The sequence below is a fragment of the Parasteatoda tepidariorum genome, chromosome 8, assembly GCF_043381705.1.
Source record: "Parasteatoda tepidariorum isolate YZ-2023 chromosome 8, CAS_Ptep_4.0, whole genome shotgun sequence".
Taxonomy (NCBI): Eukaryota; Metazoa; Arthropoda; class Arachnida; order Araneae; family Theridiidae; genus Parasteatoda; species Parasteatoda tepidariorum.
This window is the reverse complement of record NC_092211.1, coordinates 8,263,511-8,283,352: the sequence shown is the minus strand read 5'-3', so window position 1 is coordinate 8,283,352 and position 19,842 is coordinate 8,263,511. Positions and strand designations below refer to the sequence as shown.

General features: G+C 28.6%; 1 protein-coding gene across 2 annotated transcripts in view; it reads right to left on the bottom strand.

The window, feature by feature from the left end:
• Positions 1-2,292: 2,292 nt before the first annotated feature.
• LOC107444806 (succinate--hydroxymethylglutarate CoA-transferase) overlaps positions 2,293-19,842 on the bottom strand; it is a 23,404-nt gene continuing 5,854 nt past the window's right edge. For both annotated transcript variants that reach the window (XM_071184173.1, XM_043054407.2), the window contains exons 6-12: positions 15,896-16,016; positions 12,198-12,433; positions 8,880-9,047; positions 7,478-7,575; positions 4,319-4,421; positions 2,770-2,833; positions 2,293-2,619 (exon numbers count right to left, since the gene is read on the bottom strand). In XM_071184173.1, coding sequence (XP_071040274.1) covers positions 2,471-2,619; positions 2,770-2,833; positions 4,319-4,421; positions 7,478-7,575; positions 8,880-9,047; positions 12,198-12,433; positions 15,896-16,016 — 939 coding nt within the window. In that variant the 3' untranslated portion in view covers positions 2,293-2,470. The remainder of the gene's footprint in view (positions 2,620-2,769; positions 2,834-4,318; positions 4,422-7,477; positions 7,576-8,879; positions 9,048-12,197; positions 12,434-15,895; positions 16,017-19,842) is intronic.

The window sequence follows — 19,842 nt, the reverse complement described above, 5'->3', positions numbered from 1 at the left end:
CTATCTGTATGCCAAGTTTCATAGCTTTGTGTCGGATGATTTAAAGTCTATAGAGGACAAACAAACACACATTTACTTTTATATATATAGATGAGTCGATCGTATGTTTTAGAACGTGTGACGTCATTACGCAGTAAAACGTTTTAATTGGTTTTTACATCAGACACTTTATAAAATATTTCGCTAATGATTAAAAGGGCTATGTTGGTGACAAATAAAAGTTGATTAGATTTAAGTTCCTTTTAATTTAAGTATACATTTTTTAATAAAATATTTAAATTTTTATTTTAAATAAAAATTTGACAAAAAAACTTTCCTCATTGCTGAAAACTCTGAGTATAACAATGGAGCAGTTTTCAATAATTAAAAAATTCATTAATTCCTGTTTTACCGAAGAAGTTGATTTTAGTTTCAATTGATTTCTGAATTTGTTTACAAGTAATTAATTTGGTATGTTATGTTGAGTTCGATGCCGGCTCATTAATGTATTGATCCATAGATCATTTTTGCATCATGCCATTTATAATGTTACTAATGGTTTAATTTTTTTTAAATTAATTTTTGTAATAATCTGCTGTAATTACCGAGTACTTGTAGAGCTGTTTAATGTATTTCTAGAGGTATTCATTTCATTTCATTGTAAATGGTTTGTTGATTCCTTCAGCGATTGTTCTCTATCGGATGATGGATTGTCAAACTTATGTAATTTTTTTCAACTAAATTTTAATTTCTTATTTTTCTTTCACGTGTAATTGAATTTTACAGGTTTTAAAAAGGAGTAACAATCGGCGTGAACGAATATTAATTGAGCAGAAGGGGGGGAGTGAAACAGGTGACAACCTTCGACCTCTAACATAACCTACTAGAAGGTGGTTATGCCTCTAAACACACCTGGACAAAACAAATACCTCCAAGAAAAGAGAAGGCCTCGCGATGAGTTACCATAAACAAGAAATTCGAACTTTTAGTAGTCGAAACGTAATGACATATTTCTTATTTTTCATCCACTGAGCAGTTTATGTACGTTTCGTCGAACTGCTATAGTCCATTCCACCTTAAGTTGGCACTGGAGAGAAAGGTAGGTAGACCGGATTACATGGAAACTGGGTTACTCTTTAAGTCAGTGCGGGGATGAGGTAGCAACAAAGGGAGAGAAAGTGGCCAGTATTGGCGTTTAAGAAAGCAAAACGCCGATTTTTTTTTTTAAACCAAGAATCGTACTAAAATTTTGTACAGAATNTGTTTTAGATCACACTATTTTAATGCCTCTTAAACCAAATAATTTTGGGTTCTAAATGTTACAAACTATTAACTTTTTTCATGTTTTGCAACTGAACAACACAAATAATTAATAACTTTTTGTTCCAAAAACATTAACTAAAATTTAAAAGAGAATGTTATAAATATTATTAAAAAAAAATTATATTATAAATATTGTGATGCCACGATGGGCATTACATATTTCCTAGCTTTTAAAATTTGTTTAATTTCTTAAACTTATTTTTTAAATCATTCTTAACCGAATTTTAATTAAATTAAATCAATTATTTAATTTTCATTAAAATTTATAAAAAGCAAATAGAAAATACTTTATTCTTTTTTTTATTGATCAATGTAACGGCTAACTTTCAATACTAATGTAAAGCTCATTAATTCACTGTCTCCTCTAATCGAAAACAAAAATCTATTGATAACTCTTTATATCTTACCACAAATATGTTTCAGTTGAATGGTTATAGTAATTCTCACAGTCTTTTTAGTGATTCATGATCACCAAAGAATTTTCAAACCTACTATTAGTATCTATATGGTATTTTCTATATATAATATAATATTTAAAATCTAAATCTATAATTATGGAAGGTTGGCTTTATTTTTGGCTATGTTATCTCTCATTAAATCGCCAACCATGGATCTCTTCCCTTGCTCCTAACTGTGCGTTGGGAACAATTCATTCACATTTAATTTCCAAATTTTTGGCAAACAGGGGGTGCCCTTTAGGGCATCCCAGTCCCAACCATTGAATATCAATGTAAAACTAAAATTCTCAATTAAAGAGAATGATTCTTCTTGATCTCTTTAAAGGGTTTTTTCTTTAATTTGAATTATGGCCATTTTTCAATACTTAATAAATCAATTTTGCTTAAGCGATTGTATTTATTTATCTGAGATATTTACCATTATATTATGTTACATCCAAATTAAGATGTATCTGTAACGGCCAAAATAGAATAATGCTACTTGTACAAATCCACTCATGAATTTAAAATGATCACGGCCACCACAAATATTTATTATATATATTTATTATATTATAAATATTTATTACAAAGAACTCATTTTTATAGAATACAAAAATATTATTGACACATAGGAAACTTTCTTTTTTGAAACCAACAATTCTATCATAATTTTCAGCTTTTGTTTTCTTCTTGAAAATTTAATTTTGAAAGAAATTTTTCTTTTTAACTTAGCAGACTGTTTTGGTCTCTCTTAAATGTCTTATTTCTTGTGTAGAACAAGACAACACTTCTGAAAGGACTGCATCTGTGTGCTCACCAAGTATTGGAGGTGGTGATCTAACTTTATTGATACTTTCACTAAATGTCACAGCAGGGCCTGTTTGCAGAACATAAAACAATCTTAGATATAGGCTAAACTGTTTTGGGGGATCCAACAGTTTTAAGCATTACAAAAAATTTAAAGAAATCAATAATTTAAAATTAAAAAGATTATTATTAAGTTTGACAGTCACATTTGAAAACTTACCTATTACCTTTATAGGACCAGCAGTTGAATGTTCCAAGTCAACTACTAATTTTTTATGGATAACCTGAAATGTTTACAAACATTTTAGCCATAAAACCCAAATCAGCTTTGAAACATTTCTATAACATGCAGAAAGCATTTAACTTATAATTATAACTGTCGCTTAACAACCGACTCACTTTTGGGTTTACGATTACTAATGTTCAACTCCATAGCCTTGTAATTTTGAACTCAATCCAGAAATCAAGAGAGCTCCTGGATCAAGTATTGGGAGAAATTTTGCATTTGTGGAAGACTTTTTGATGGAACTAACCAGCGTTTGCGTTACACAGAGTTACTTATTGTTATCATCGCAATTTTATTTTACGACCACTGGAAAAAAACTTCTTAAAAAAGAGCAAGTGCTGGCAATTTAGAAATAAAGTATGATCTATATAGTATAACATCAACAAATAAGCATATTTTTAAAGTTTAATTTACAGATTTTTAACATATTGCAAGCCATGCAAGTATTAGATAATGGAAAAGAAATTCAATATTAGAAGAAGAATAGTTCATGTTAGTACTATAAGCTACTAAATATTTTTTGTTATGGAATTTTGTTCTTTGAATTATCAACTGTTTCGTAACATTTTCGCAATTTTAAAAAATACAGCATTTGCAAATTTCATTGATGGGTGGGTGACATAAAAAGATATTATTATAAGCTAATATTTGTCTCTTTATTTCTGACAAAACTGGCTTGCATGAATCCAGAAATAACAAAGGTGAGTTTTTATAGCAATCGGGATTCTATTTGGTAAGAAATTGCAAAATAGGTTCCTATAATATTATTTAAGAATACTTTTTTTTTATTGCTATAAAAAAAAGTATTCTTAAAAAAAAAAAAAAAAAAGACAGTCAAATCTGTGATGCTTACTAATTTAATTTGTTTTCTAAAAAATAAATAAACAAAAGTCAGAATACGAAATCTTGTAAATGTGCCGAAAATGAACAGATAAAATTTGCCGAATAGTAACAATTTTCATAGAATAGTTTCAATTTTCATGCCGAATAGTTTAGTTTCACATAGACCTTTCATTCCAATGTCCCTGCAGCTATTGCCCTTACAAATTAAACAGGAAGGCGTTTCATTTGACAAGAGAGCACCGCTAGGGTCAAAGTGTCAGTTGGTTCAGAATCCCCCAGATAGATAGCAGCACCACTCAATTGTGAGTCCACTTCCAGAAGTGAGGCATAGATCTGAAGAGGAAGGAAATTTCCCCCTCATCTAAGGACTTTTGATTCCACAGATTTTACAAAAATACATATTGTATGTACTTAGTGGGCCCCGGCAGTTGAGAGGATTGAACGTGGGACCTTACTGTTCAAGTTTTTATGCATTTGGAATAGTTTGAGGGACAAATGTCTATGGAACTACGATTCATGACATTTCTATAATCGCAGACATATCAATGCATTAGATGCCTTTTTTATCACGATACAAAAATAGATTTAAATCAAATCAACAAAAGATATAATTTTTTTTTTAAATTAAAAAATTAGTTACCTGAGGATCATTAAACACTTGTTCCATGTTGTTAACAGGACCATAAGGTAGACCACTGCCATCAAATACTCTCAACCAATATTCAGTAGGGTGTTTTAAAAAGCTACCAAGATAGAAACATTATGATGATTAGTTAAAATAAAAAGTACCTCTACATTTAATTTATTCACAGCAAAATTAAAATGATATTTAGAATCATTATTCAATGAATTTTTTATGATTTGCTTTTTTTTTGTGACATTCACAAATTCTTCTTAAAAATTAAAGGTGCCCTTCAGTTTAATATTTTCCAACTTTTATAAATTTGTTAATTATATAAGCAAGCAATATTTTAACATATTATCTTGGTATCTTATTGAATTTTTATTTTAAAACTTCAGACATTGTTGCAAAACTTTACAGAGTTCTTGAAGAAAGATTTTTCTATTAAAAAGCAAAAAATATTTACTTTTCTTTTCTACAGAAATTTACAGGTAATATTTAAATCTGTATTTTCGGCAGTTATTGATATTGGTTTTCGCATGTTTTTTTTAAATATGCCGATATATTTCAAACATTATGTAAAATTAGAATCGTGCATTTGAGTATTCACTTCTTAAGGCAATAATTCTATAGAATTTTTAGCAGTCATTGCAATTGATTTCTCCATAGTTTTTAAATCCGATATTTTTTATACAATATTATTTATTACAACAACCTAATATTGAAAGGAAACACGCACTTGAAGAATCCGATTCGAGTGATTTTGTTGTCAATCTTTTTTTTCCGGCAATTACAACTACAGATTCCATGATTTTTAACTACTTTTTTTAATGTGATGATTATTTACAAAATGCGAAGAAGGAAATAATTTGTGCTTCCCCTCCAACAAATTGCAAGAATATCACCCATAATATTAGAATAAAAAGTTATTACATGTTCAATTAAAAAAATATTTTACAGTTTTTTTTTTTTGTAAACACAGCAGTTTTGTTATTTTAAATTAGTAACATATATATTTGTTATTATTAGAAGTATCTTGCAGAATGATATTAGTGATAGAGAGTCTTATCACAGATTGCTTGAAAAAGACAACCACAAAGAAAAGATAGCCACAGGGTTTGTAAGATGGGCATAAACTCTTACTCTTGGTAAACCGAGTTTTAGTTCAAAATCTTTAAGACAAATGACGAAGAGGATAGTAAACCTGTTAAGCAAAGAAAATTCAACAAAATGTCTACTAGATGCAGCAAACAAGTTATAATCAAAGGATAAAATTAAAACCCAATAAAGAAAATGGCAAGATAGACTAGCACTGATAGACTGTTGGCAGGGTTGTGATTTTAGATGTCCTAAACTGGTTTTGGACAGGGCATTTGGGTTTTACAGTCTTAAACTGTTTGAAACTGACTAAAACTGTCTTAAAGTGTCCAAAACCTTGAACTTTGGTAAAAGGTAAGCATTGCACACATAATAAGTACATATAATAAATATTTGATACTTTTTATATACAGTAGAGCGCCGATTATCCGAACCCTTATTATCCGAACGTCCAATTATCCGAACTATGAATTCCGAATTCGCTTTTTTTTTTCCTTCTCTTTTTTAAGTTTAGAATTTTTTTTAACTTATCGACAATTTTTCTAAATTTAGAGGAATAGATAATATCAACTACATCTGAAGACTATATTTAATTTACAACCTTTTTCAGCAGTTTTCTTATAGTAGCCATACATACATGTATTGTTATACAGTTAAACCTACATACCCCTTTAGCCCTCTTCAACTGAAAATTATCATCAAAGAATGCGAGCTTCATTTTGACAATCTACAATTGTTGGAAAGCAGAATGTGTTTATGAATAAATAAGTGCTGAAATTCTACAATTGGGGATGGGTAGTTGTTGACACTCATGGTTAATGATTAGTGATTACAGTGCTTGGAATCCTAAATCTTGGAATAAAATTCTTATCAGAAAAACAAACGAAACTTCAGTTCGTGAATCGGTAGATCTTTCGAGTGAAAAGATGCCAGGTTATACAGCAGAAGAAATAGAAGACTGGTGTCGAGACACTGAAAACGACTCAGGATTTCAAATTTTAAATGATCATGAAATTGTTTCTGAAATTTTGAATGAAAATCGGAACTCCTCAGATTAAGAGGAAGAAGTACGTGATCAAGTTCAAGATCATGGACCTTCTCATAAGAAGGATGCAATTCATTAGATATTGCAATGAATTGCCTAGAACGTCAAAATGATGTTGATCCAATTCAGTTGATATTGTTAAAAAGAATAAGGGATATGGCTGCACAAAAAAGAGCATGTTCTTTGAAACAAAAGTCTTTGCTGGATATCTTTTGCAATGGAAAATAAAGAAAAATGTGGTAAAATCAGTAATTGACAAAAAAAATTATAAAAAAGCCGAAATATGATAAAAATGATTCAAATTGAAAAAAAAAAGTTTAAAAAAATATGTTTAAAAATCGAAAAAAAAAAATTCTTAAACTCGCCAGAGCTATTTTAGATAGTACTGCCAGTCCTAAGCCTAGAAAAAGTGTGAAGGGAGGTTAGCGCATAAATAATAATCATTTAAACTAGGTTTTAAAAAACTTTCCAATTATCCGAACATTTCATTATCCGAACCACGTTCGGTCCCAAGCAGTTCGGATAATCGGCGCTCTACTGTAATTTGCTTTTAATTACAAAAGGAAAATTATATAAGAGGAAAAGATAACTTCTGAAGCACCACAATTCATTGAACAACAAAAATGAATACTTCAAATATGAATAAATATGCTTTAAATACTGATAAATTATGTTTCGCATAAGGATAAACAATGCAATATTAAAGATAATGATAAACTTTTTTAATAAAACCAAAACTTGCTTTCCTATTCTTTCTTGTTCAAAAATTTACATTTTACTTTTCACAATATATTTTTTTTGAAATTGTGATATAATTTGAGTGAATAGGTTTTGAAAAGTTTAAGACTGTTTTGGACAAACGGATTTTGGACAGGACGGTTTAAACCGTGGCTTTTCATCCATTCTATCCTAAATGTTGCGAACTAAGGTTTTTGAAAATTTTTGAACAGAAACCAGGAACTCTGAGAATTAGTAAATATGAACTTTTTCTTTAATAAATAAATAAATAAAAAAAACAACAACATAATACTTACATTTCTGATAATTTCGATATGAGAGTTTTTCTATTTTTCACTCTTTCCTCATTTGATGAAAATCTTGGATCGGCACAGAATTCTGGAATAGTTAAAAGCTGCAATAAGAAAACTATTTTATTCAATTTAAACAGAATAAAATTGTATCAGAAAAGAATTGGCATACAAACTCCCCTGCCCCCTCAAAAAAATCGAGTTTAATTTTATGTGTAAGAAACATTTAATTTAAAATCACTTTTTTGACCCGAATTATCTGGGGCAAATGAAATAAGTTAAATATTAGTTTTTGTAGGATAGTTCTTAAAACAAGGGACAACACAAAGTGATATTTTTCAAACGTCAGTGAAGGAATATGGCAGGTTTTTTTAATACTCTTATTGCTATGCAAATTCAGCAACCATCGTATATACAATCACACAAAACACAAGTGCAGTCTCACATAAAAACTCTCAAATAAAACTTGGCAAACTTCCAATCACAGCAGATGTTTTTTGCTTCTGACCGAGTAAAAACGTGATCAAACAAAATGTACTGACAAATTCCGTCCGAGTTTTCTCGGGATGATCAGGGAAGCAGTTAATGAACCCACAATACGGCAGAATTTTTTCGGTCTTTCTGAAACAAACTTTCCTAGCACAAATATTTTGTGTTAAGATACTTTTAATTATAACAATTACTAATTTTAAATAACAGAAACGTTGTATTTCTAAGAAGTATAGAATAAAAATGCATAATAAATTTTAATTGTAAAAGTTATATTTTTTTACATTCTTATATTGTATGCGATATTGTCGCATTTTGTAGGCGGAAAAATTCACTAATTATTTCTGCTTTTGAATTTTGAAAATCATTGCACAAATTAAAATTCTTAAATAAATTAAGCGATAGTAAATTAAAATCCGTACTTGAATTAAAACTCGTAAAATCCGTGCAGTAACTCCCACAATAAAGATCAGGAGTCACGCGAATAGGACTCTTTAAAAAAGAGAAGCTCAAATAAGTGTATGTAAAATAAGGAGTTCTTTAAAGAAAAAAAATGAAAGAAAGAACATCATTTCTAGAGCTAACTTTCTTTTAATTTTAATTTTCTTATTTTAGATTATTATTTTGAAATTCTAGCTGAAGCCAGTCTTTAAAGATTTTTTTTTTTGTAAAATCTCAAATGAGAATAGAAAAATCATGATTATTTACTTCCTCTCTGATGTGCAAGAAAGGCATCTTTAAAAAAAGAAATTCTGCAGAAGAAAAAAAAAATTTAGAGAAATTATCCAGAAAGGAAAACCATAATTTTTCTTTTCCCAAATGAAACATTTTTCTGCAAAAACTCTGTAAAAATTTGCAACATTGCGCCGTGTTGCGGCAATTCTGCCACAGGGATAATAACTTAAATATCAACACTTACCTTACACATCTTTTTGAACCCGTCATTGCTGGTAGCCCCTATAGTTATATAACTATCCCTTGTTTCAAAAGCTTGATATGGGACAATACTCTCATGGGCCGTTCCCCAGCGCTTTGCCTCTACTCCAGAATTGAGATAATTGGAGCCTATGTTCACTAATGAAGAAACCTTAAAAGACATAAATATTTTTCAGTTGTAGAGAAATGAAAAGATTTGGAAACAAAATCCACTAAAAAAGACATTTTTAAAAAAATATTTATATCTCACTACAGGGATGCCACAGAAAAAAATGAACAAAATAGTTGCTTTAGTAGCCTAAAGCATGAAAACAGTTGCCGAAAACTATGAAAATAGTTGCCTAAATAAGAACAAAAATAGGACTAAAATTTTGTTAATGACTTAATTGTTATATACTGTGATCCATTTAGTCAATTTGGTGGCAAATATGATAATTTTTATATAAGCGTTAATGTTCTAGTACTATTTTCCCTTCTATCAATAATTGTACACACACACATATATATATTGTGAAAAGTGATTACTCAAATTCAAAATTCAGGCAGCATAATATCGTATAAAAAAAAATTTTCTTCATTGTTTTCCAAATCATACGGAATTTTGAGGCAATAGCCATTGAAAATGCGATCGAGAAACGAAATAGACTTACAATGGAATCTGCGGATTGAACGATAAAAAGTGAAGATTAGAATTTGCAACTTAAAATTTTCAACGTTTTTTACTCTCTTTTTTGAGAAAAAAAAGTTTAGTGTGTTCAAAAGCTATTGCGGGCTGCAGATTTTGAACCTAATTTATGCTAAAAAACATTGCTAGGAGTACAGAAAAGTCTCCCAATAGTCTCTTTTAAATGAAATTAATTGCTTATTTTAGCCTTTTCAGGCAAAAAAAAAAAGAAGCCATAGTCGCCTCATGTAAAAAAATAGTTGTATTATAGTCGGTGGTAATTCTACACCAGTAAAAAAAATTTTTTTTTGATTATATATCAATGAATTACAATTTGAAACTGTCTTCACTAATGAAGGCATTTTATCAGGAATAAATATTTTTCAATTCTAGATGTGAATAAAAATTATAAGAAAAATTTCTCTAGTTAAGATACCTTAATAAATATTTTTCAACTAAAATGAATGCATATAATTTAAAATAATGTTTAGCAATGAAAACTATTTTATCAAGAATACATTTTTAATTGCAAGTGAATGAAAATAATTAAAAACTATAACCGCAAATGAAAAAACCTAAATAGGAATAAACATTTTTTAATTGTAGAGGAAATAATAGAGAAAACTATGGACACAAATGAAAAGACCTAAATTAGAATAAATATTGGAACAGATGAAAATAAATAAAAACAATTTAAAACCATCATTAAATCATTTTAAGAGCAGTACTACATGTTTTAATATTTGTAAGCAAAGATTCTTTTATAAGAAATGTCATTAATTTTTTCATAATTAGATAACTGTCATTTTTGTTTGAATCAATTACATAACTAAGCAAAAATACTAAAGTCTGATCATATTTTTTCTCTAATAATGAACCTGATGTTTTCAGTTAGGTTATTTCAATAAAAAATAAAGTATTAATAACGATATGAAAGTTTCAAATAACTGAAACTTATTTTCATTACTTGACACCTTAATAAAAATATTATATATATATATGGGGGTGGCAAATGGAATTGAGATACACTATCTGGCCAAAAGTGTCTGGACAAACGGTTTTCATGTGTGGTGGAAGCATAATGGTGTGTGTGTGTGTGGGGGGGTGTGTTTCTTGTGGTTTGGCCTGTGTCCGTTAGTTTCTGTAGTCGGAATCATGAACATTGAGATGTATGTGGACATTCTGGACAATGCTGCACTTCCAACTCTATAGCAATATTTGGGGGAAGGCCCATTTCTGTTCCAGCAGGATAGCTGTTCCATTCACACATCGAGCTTGTAAAGACGCGGTTTAACAAAATGAGTGTTCAAAAACTGGACAGGCCTTCTCAGAGCCACGATCTAAATCCCATAGAATACTTTTAGGACCAATTAGAGGGTAGATTACGTATCCACTCACTTAAGTTGAGAGCAAAGCCTGGAAGTCAATTCCTATGGCTACCTATCAAAAACTGGTGTAAAGTTTTCTCAGGTGTGTGCTGGCTGTCATCGATGCAAAAGACCAACATCATATTAATCCGTGCCTCAGGATGCTCTAAGTCCATATCACTGGGTGTCCAAACACTTTTGGCCAGAGCGTATCACTGTCAAAACACTAACAGTGGGCATGCAGAAAGGGTAGAGAAAGCGGGCAACTACCCTAGATATTCATTTGACAACTAAGGATAATAAGACTTGAAATCAATTAAAAAAAAATTTTTTTTATGAAATTAATTTTTTAAAATAAATAAATATGTGGCTCAATCAAAAATATTTCCTGATTTTAAAACAAATTAAATTTTTCGTCATTAAAATTAAAATATTTCTTAGGGTTAAAAAAATTTGAAGAATATTTTGTGCGTTACCCCATAATAATCTTCACCTACATTTATATCAAAATGCATAGCTGCCAACATGGATAATAAAAAAAACCAAGAGATTTTGCAAAATAATATATAAATTTCATGTTAATTGTCTCATAATGTACTAAATATTTTATAACAAGGGAATTTTAGGGATTTTTACAGTAATCAAAGTAGGAAGACTGCAAATATTTCCTGCTATGATGAACTTGAAATGTTATGTATTATGCTTACTCATAATTTTAAATAGTAACAGGCATTTAATTCATCAAAGATAGTTAGAAGATTTCTTAATCAATTTAAAAAGTTCTGAATCAAGATAAACTGAAAATTTTAGAATAAAATAAAAGGTTCTAAACTTATTTTTATAAACGAGGTTCGCTTCATAATGCATTAGTAATACTTATTTAAGTATTCAAGCAAACCATAATATTTGTCCATAAATTCTCTTTCAATAGGGATTTTTTTAGAAAACTTACTCACAATTTTAGGGAATTGTCTAAAATGTTCAAAAATCAGGAGAATTTTTATAAAACCAATAGACCAGGAAAAACTGGCAAAATCCAATAGAGTTGGCAGAAAATTAGTTAAAAAAAAGTATGGATTTAGATTTTTATAAACATAGGTTCCAACTGATAAATTTAAAGGCATAATTCCAAAATTTATTTTTAAAATTAAATTGACTCTTTTTTTGTCCCCTTCAGTTATTTCATTTCTTTTTTAGGGTCATCTAATTAAGACACCTGCCCCGGGATTTCGAACACCCCTGCACATCAGTGTTTTGAAAACATGCGTACCTGAGTAGAAAAAAGATCACAATCGATTTTTTGACCATTTCCGGTTTTCATCCTGTGAATTAAAGCAGCCATAATAGCACCTTGAGCGTACAGCCCAGTAGCCAAATCAGTCACGGCCACACCTGCTTTGCAAGGCTGCCCACCCTCTGGACCAGTGATGTGAAACAGACCACCAACAGAGGCAACAATGACATCAAGTCCAGGTCGGGTTGCATATGGACCTGTTTGTCCAAATCCTACAGTACAAGACACAATTATTAAAATTTCGGTGTACTATAGAAGAAATCTAGTTACTATGATTATAACCTAGTTACTAAAATAGTAATGAAATGTATCTGATGCAGTAATAATTAAGATGAATAATTTTCCTTTTCTTTATAGGGTCAAACAATTAACAAAGAAATGCCACATTAAAAATAAATATGATGACTAACAGAAGACAGGTAAATTGTTATACCTAATAGCACCCTTTAAGGTATGCAACTTGCGGTTGCATGATCTTTTTGAATAGAGAGTTACCTGCACATCTGATTGACAAATGAAGGGCCACTATAGTTTGTCTAAAATCTGGACCTGTGGTGGTGACCATGGTAACGAAGTATGACTATTTCAAGAAGGGGTGCAAGGTCACTGTTTTGGAGTGGTTTTGGATAGGGTCGGGGAGAGAAAGGAAATCTCTTCGGTCTATTGTGTTAGTCCTAGACTGAAGCTACCCCACCCCCAAAATGCTCCATTCTTGTTTCCACAGCACCTGAAGGCCTCAGACTTTGTGGTAGGAGAAGTTCTTAGCTAAGATAAACTATAGCACAGCATATTGACCAATAAAGGATCACTCCTACAACAGATTGACTAATGAAGGGTCACATATCCAATATATGTTGATGGCAATTATAGTAATTTTTAATAAATATCAGTGTTCTGGGCCTTGAGTCCTTTTCATCAGTTAACAAGGTAATCTGTTTACTTAAAATTGAATACTTTTAAGCATTAGATTTTACTTAAAATTAAAGAAAAACAAAATATACAGAATGATTAAAATAAATAAAAACAATGGTAAAATGTGGTGGGTACTTTGTTGCATTAAATAATACAAAAGTTCATTTAAGAAATATTATATCAAAAAGAAACAATGTTTATATGTTAAAAAAACCTTAAGCTTTTAAATTTAAAAAAACAATTAAATAGAGCAAAATAAATGCAGGTTAAATACTTCAAATAAAAAAAGAATGATTTAAATTAAAACAAAACCATAATTGTGCAAAATAAGATTTAGTATTAAGTAAGGAATATACTTCAACTTTAAGACATTTATATTAAGTAAATTGTAAGAGGCTTAATAAATCTAAAATATTTTATTTATTTATTATTTTTTTAAAAAAAAAAAGCACTTATTAACCAAAAAAAAAAAAATTTGAATCCACGAGTTGTAATAATATTGTGATAAAGTATCAGGATTTTAGTAACCACACAGAAAAGCATAGCAATAACTGCCCAAAAAACAATAGAAAAAACAATTGTACTTATGATTAAGTCAGCACAAATGAAGAGTGTCAAAAAGTGATTTTTTAAATGTTCGATTCGAAATGTGAATGTTGTAATAATAGAGTATTAAAAATATCGAGACTTTAAAAACCAAGAAGAAATTTGTAGAAATAACTGCCAAATTAACCATTGAAAAATAATTAGGATTTTCAAAAAATAACCATGAATAAAACATGTCAAAAAGTGGTTATCTAACTACACAATTCATAATATAACAAGCCAAAAATATTGAAATTTTATAAACTACATGGAAATGCATATCAATTACTAACAAATTATCAATAACAACTAGTAATAGCAAAACAATAATTAGCAATAACAAAAGTCATTTGGATTTGGGATGAAGTTTTAACAAATAAAGTGCATCAAAGAGTGTTTAAATGCACGATTCAAAACTTAAAAGGCATTAAAATAGTGTAGCTTTAAAAACTACAGGGGTATTTGCAGGCAATACTATCAAAAAATGATTAAAACACAAAGAATTTATAATGAAATATAATGATGATAGTCAAAGGTGATTACTAAAATTCAAAATTCAAGTACTGTAATAATCTCACATTAAAAATAATGAGATTTTTAAAATTATGTGGAAATCTCTAGGGATAACCACCAAAAAACTACACTGATTAAGATTGAGTACACCCAAAATTTAAAAGGGCATTTCAAAATTGCTGACATTTTTTTTTTAAATTTTCAAACAAAAAATAAATAGTTTATTTTTTATGATTACATTTTACTGTGGTCCACACATTAAGCACTGGTGGGTGGCATGTCTACTTTGAGGGACCCTATTAAAATCGCAAAATTAATTTAAAAATTGTTTTCTATATTAACCATTTTAAAATTATCAATGGCAACATCTATTCAGTTTTTTTTTTTTAGTTTAAAATGTAGAATTTGTCACTGTGTGTATTGTGTGTAGACATGGCAGTTTCAATCAAATGGAGTCTCATTTTTCAACAAAAGTAAAAATAGTTCACAATATCAAGGTGAAAAGTGTTATGAGAACTGCACCAGTTTTTAAAACAGTTATCAATTTTCACATTAAAAACAACTAAATGATCCAACAATTTAATAAAAACACAAATTTAGGCTCTTTAGATTCGGGCTAATTTTATACAATTTCTACATTTCGATGTCAATTTTATGATTCTGCATAAAATACAACAAAATATCATAACTTGATTTTGAACTTATTGGCTTAGTAATTAGATTTTTTTAAAAATTATATAACGACAGCAACTAGTACAAATAAATAATTCCCCTGGCAGAATTTTTTCTGCATCAAAACTCTTGAGCACTTCTGAAATATACATTTAATAATAACATGCATATATGTAACTAATTTAAAATAACAAAAGCACTCTGTTTACAAAAAGATAAAAAAAAAACGATAGTATATTTTTTGAATTGAACATGTAATAATTTTTTATTCTAATATTATGGGTGATATTCTGGCAGTTTGGTAAGGGGGGGTGGAAATTATTTCCTCCTTCGCATTTTGAAAATAACCATCACAATGAAAAATCATTAAAAATCAAGAAATTTTGTAGTAGTAATTGCCGAAAAAAAAGATCAACGATGAAATCACACGAATCAGACTACTAAAATGTATGTTTCGAGATTAGGTTTTTCTAATAAATAATATCATATAAAAAATATCTGATATAAAAACTATGGAGAAATCAATTGTAATAACTGCCAAAAATTTGATAGAATTATTGCCTTAAAAGGTAAATACTCAAATGTACAATTGGAACTTTTCATTATGTTTCAAATATATTGGGATATTTAAAAACCATGTGAAAAATCAATAACAATAACTGCCAAAAATACAATAGAAATTTTACATTTATCAGCATAAATTGAGCTAGTCAAAAAGTGATTATCTAAATGCATGATTCAAATATTATATGTAAATTTATGTCGAAAATAAACATTTTTTGCTCTTCAAAAGAAAATTCTTTCTACCAGAACTGTTGCTGTATCGCAGTGATTCGGTCACAAGGAAAATAATAATAGTAAAAAAAAACTTGCTAAACTTGTGTGCATCAAATAAAATTACAATGATGTAAAATAATAATAATTGAAGCATTTTAGAAACTTTCAAGTTTTTAAAAATTTCTATTCAATTAATTAAAATAAATGTTACTAACCAGTTATTGAACAATATATTAAATGAGGAGCCACTGATTTAAAAGATTCATAACCTAATCCTAAAGAGTTGAGTTTCCCAGGAACAAAATTTTCTACCAAAACATCACTTTCTGTAGCAAGCTAAAAGGAAGTACGAATAATATAAAATGCAATTTGAAAAAAGATCATGGCATTAGTATTATAAAAAAAGAAATAGTTATCATAAAATTAAAACTCTTATATAAAAAATTAAATTTTAAAATATTTTTTAAAAAGATATGTCATGAAATAAAAGTATATAAATTTTGTTACAGATAGAATTAGTTTATTCCATAAACCTTAAAACACCAAATGTTGCATTTGTTCAGACTTTTTCGTTATATAGATCCTTTCACACGCCTTTAACCCCTTAACAGTGACATATATTTCATAAAAATGGAAAACTTTTTTGACTGTTTCATTTTGTTCTTTACATTATTGTAAAAGTTAGAAAATAGTTTTTTATAACAAAAATAAAATTTTAAATGCAATAACTACTGCATTTATAATTTTTACATTCACATAAAAAATAATGGATTATACACACATCTTATTCAATTAGAGCAAATTGAACAAAATTTTGAAGCTAAATATAATATTACTTGTATAATATAATATAAAAACACAACAATATGATTTTCAATACATAAATTTTACAAATCTTTTACAGTATGGCATATCTCAAAATCCCCATCCACACTTCCCTCCCTCGACTGAGGTTGTAATCAGTGAAAAACTAGGACCACTAATGCCATCTTTTAGAAAAATAGTGAATTAAGTACCCTAAAGTAGAAAAGAACTCAACTCGGGCCTCACAAAATAGAAACGTTAATTTTCCTCTTGCCTGAAGTCAGTTCGGGCAACACAAACAACGCACATAGTAAATAATCGAACTGGATTCGGGCGACACAGGCAAGGGGTTAAACTTACCTACTAAACATGGTTATATTTGTCTGGAACATAGGAAATTAATGAAAAACAAAAAAATTAGAAGTGTTTATTATAAGTATTAATATAAGTCTATTATTTATAGAAAAAAAAATTTAATTTAGTACTTTTAAAATTTGTAACCTTTCAACAAATAATGAAAAAATTCAATAGTTCTTGCTAAGTCACAGAAATTTTTTAATTACAATTGTTTACACCTGCTAAGTTAATGAAGTTAATAGAATTATGCTATGTCGATCTCGTACTGATCTTAGTACCAATTGTATTAATTTTTTAAAAATTTGCATGAAGTTCTATTAGAAACAGAGTGCATAGAAAAGAGAGAGATGACACAATACATAAATGTCCTGTAAAAAAGAAACCATTATTTTGTTTTCTAAGCAGATGAAGAAGTTACACATTACTCGAATATTAATGAATTTTGCACTATTGCAATGATTGGATAAGAAAGTGAAATTAAGAGGACATGCAATTAACAACTGTGACATCCTCCTTGTATTAAATCCTTTAGTGTAGTACTAATTAGAATCTCATTGGATAGTCTTTAATTATGGACACAGCCCGAAAAGTGTTTAAGAATATGGACACAGAAAATGTGAGTGTCCAAGAAAATAGACAAACATTTTAATTTCATTTTTCAAATTTCTTTTTTTGAATCTTGTTAAAGAATATGCTTATGGATTCAAATAAATTCATAAATTCATCATAATTCATTCATGACGTTTATTTGCCTAAACTGTTAAGTACACTTTTGTTAAAATTACTCTTTTTTGAAAAGATATTAACAACAGTTCCTTTCACAATGTTCTCACAGGTCCTATAAATGTATAATAGTCATGATTAAGTTGACATAGTACAAATTTAAATTTTTCAAAACCACTTTATAGTACATCATTTAACTTTACTTACAAGGTTGTCACGGTTCCTATAAATTTATAATAGTGGTTATTAAGTTGATGTTGAACAAATTTAGAGATTTTTCAAAACCGCTTTATAGTTTAGCGTATGTGAATATGAAGAGATGGCTCAAAAATGAGATCTGTACTAAGCCTGTGTGATGGACTCATTACGATTATGCTTAGTGTTTAAAAAAGTACTTATGAAATTCTTTGTCATTTGGGTTGAACATTGAAAAAGTATGTTTTTCTCTGTGTCCATTTCCTTAAATGTGCATCTTTTCTAATGTCTATTTTTTAAAACAGGTATTTCACACTGCGTCCAGAATAAAATGCTTGTTTATGAACTACAAAACATTTTTCCAAACACAAGTATTTAAACTGAGATCGATAACTTTGCTAGCAATAGCTATTGTAGAAGTAATACTTCTACTTTAATATAAGATTTAGAAATTTTAAATGAGTTGGTGAAAATTAATAATTACTATCTCTTAAAGTCGAAACATTACATCAATCCTTTATAAGTTTCTTATATTTACATAAATATTGAGAGTAATTAAAAAAACAGACAAGCTATTTATAGAATTTTGGTTCAGAGAGTTTTCTGAAAAATATATTTAATGCATATTTTAATTGAGAAAATAGTTGGTGGTTTAAATATGAATTAAATTATTGAATGATAGGATGTATGTCATGCCTACTTTGGCAACATATGCTTCATAGTGATTCACTATATTAAGAACAATTTATACAGGGTTCCCACCCAATTTCAGAAAGAAAAAAAAACCCTGACTTTTCCAGGTTTATCGGGAAAATTTCACTTATTTATAGAATTCCAATTTATTTATACCAAGCAATTTTTAATGAGGAAACTTTGATTTTTATTTGTAATGTTAAATATTAGATTTTGGGAGAAAAAAAGTATAATTGAATAAGGATGAAAGTTTCATTAAAATGTGAAATTTTTACAACAAATAATCATAACAAATGTTTAAAATACTTTAACTCGTATAACTGATCACTGCTACTGACAATTCTGAGACTGGTTATTTTCCAGAAATGATGTAGGAATTTTCCAGGTTCTTGTAAAAAATTGCAACTGAATATTCCCAGCTTTTTAGAGTCAAAAAAAAATTCCCAGCCAATTCCAGGTTTTTCTTGTTCTCCCTGTCCCATAGGAGCCCTGATTATATGAAGAAGGTACATAAATAGTATACATACATAGTATAGTGATTTCTAATTATCTAATGCACATTGCGCAAAAAAATAATAATGAATAAATTGATCTTCTTAAATAACTTTTAAACTAATGATCACTTTAAGACTCAATCTTAATGGTTCGAGGGAGTGATATCATAGATGCTAATTAATTAGAGCAAACAATATTTTAAGTTACGAAATCAGACTTAAAAATTACTTTCTCTGAATTAACATTCCTCTTTTTTATGGATTATAATTTCTGACCTCCAAAATATAGGAGGTAGTCCTAATATGGGACATATGGTTCCTGGGAAATATGTCAAGCAAGACAGGAAAAAGTTAGAACTCTTTTATGTTAATTTTACTATCTGAGAATTTCACCAATTCTCGAGAAATTTTGATAATTTTTTCCACAGAATTATGAAACTTGTTTATCTAAAGATGATTAATGCAAAATATAACATTTAGTAAACATTTAATATTTTTTATTATTTTATCTAATAAAAAAAACTTTCAATTGTAAGGTATACAGCTTTTGACACTCATTTAAAAAATGTAATTTTGCAATGCAAAATTTGAGTGAAATTGGACACATAGTTCCTGAGAATTCAAATTTTTTAAAAAGTCGTATTTTTAAAATTCAGTTTCTCAGGAGCTATTTGGCTGATTTTGCTCAAATTTTATCTTTTAAAATTGTCTTTTTTTAAAATTATGTAAAAAAACGTATACCTCACAATTAAAAATTTTGTTCAAAAACCATTAAATGTTATAAAAAATTGTAAATATTTACAACAAAATTGTTTTTGCATGTGATTGTATTTGGATAAAGGAATTTTATATTCGTATCGTAATCGAATTTTATGATTCGTTAAAAAATTTGAGAT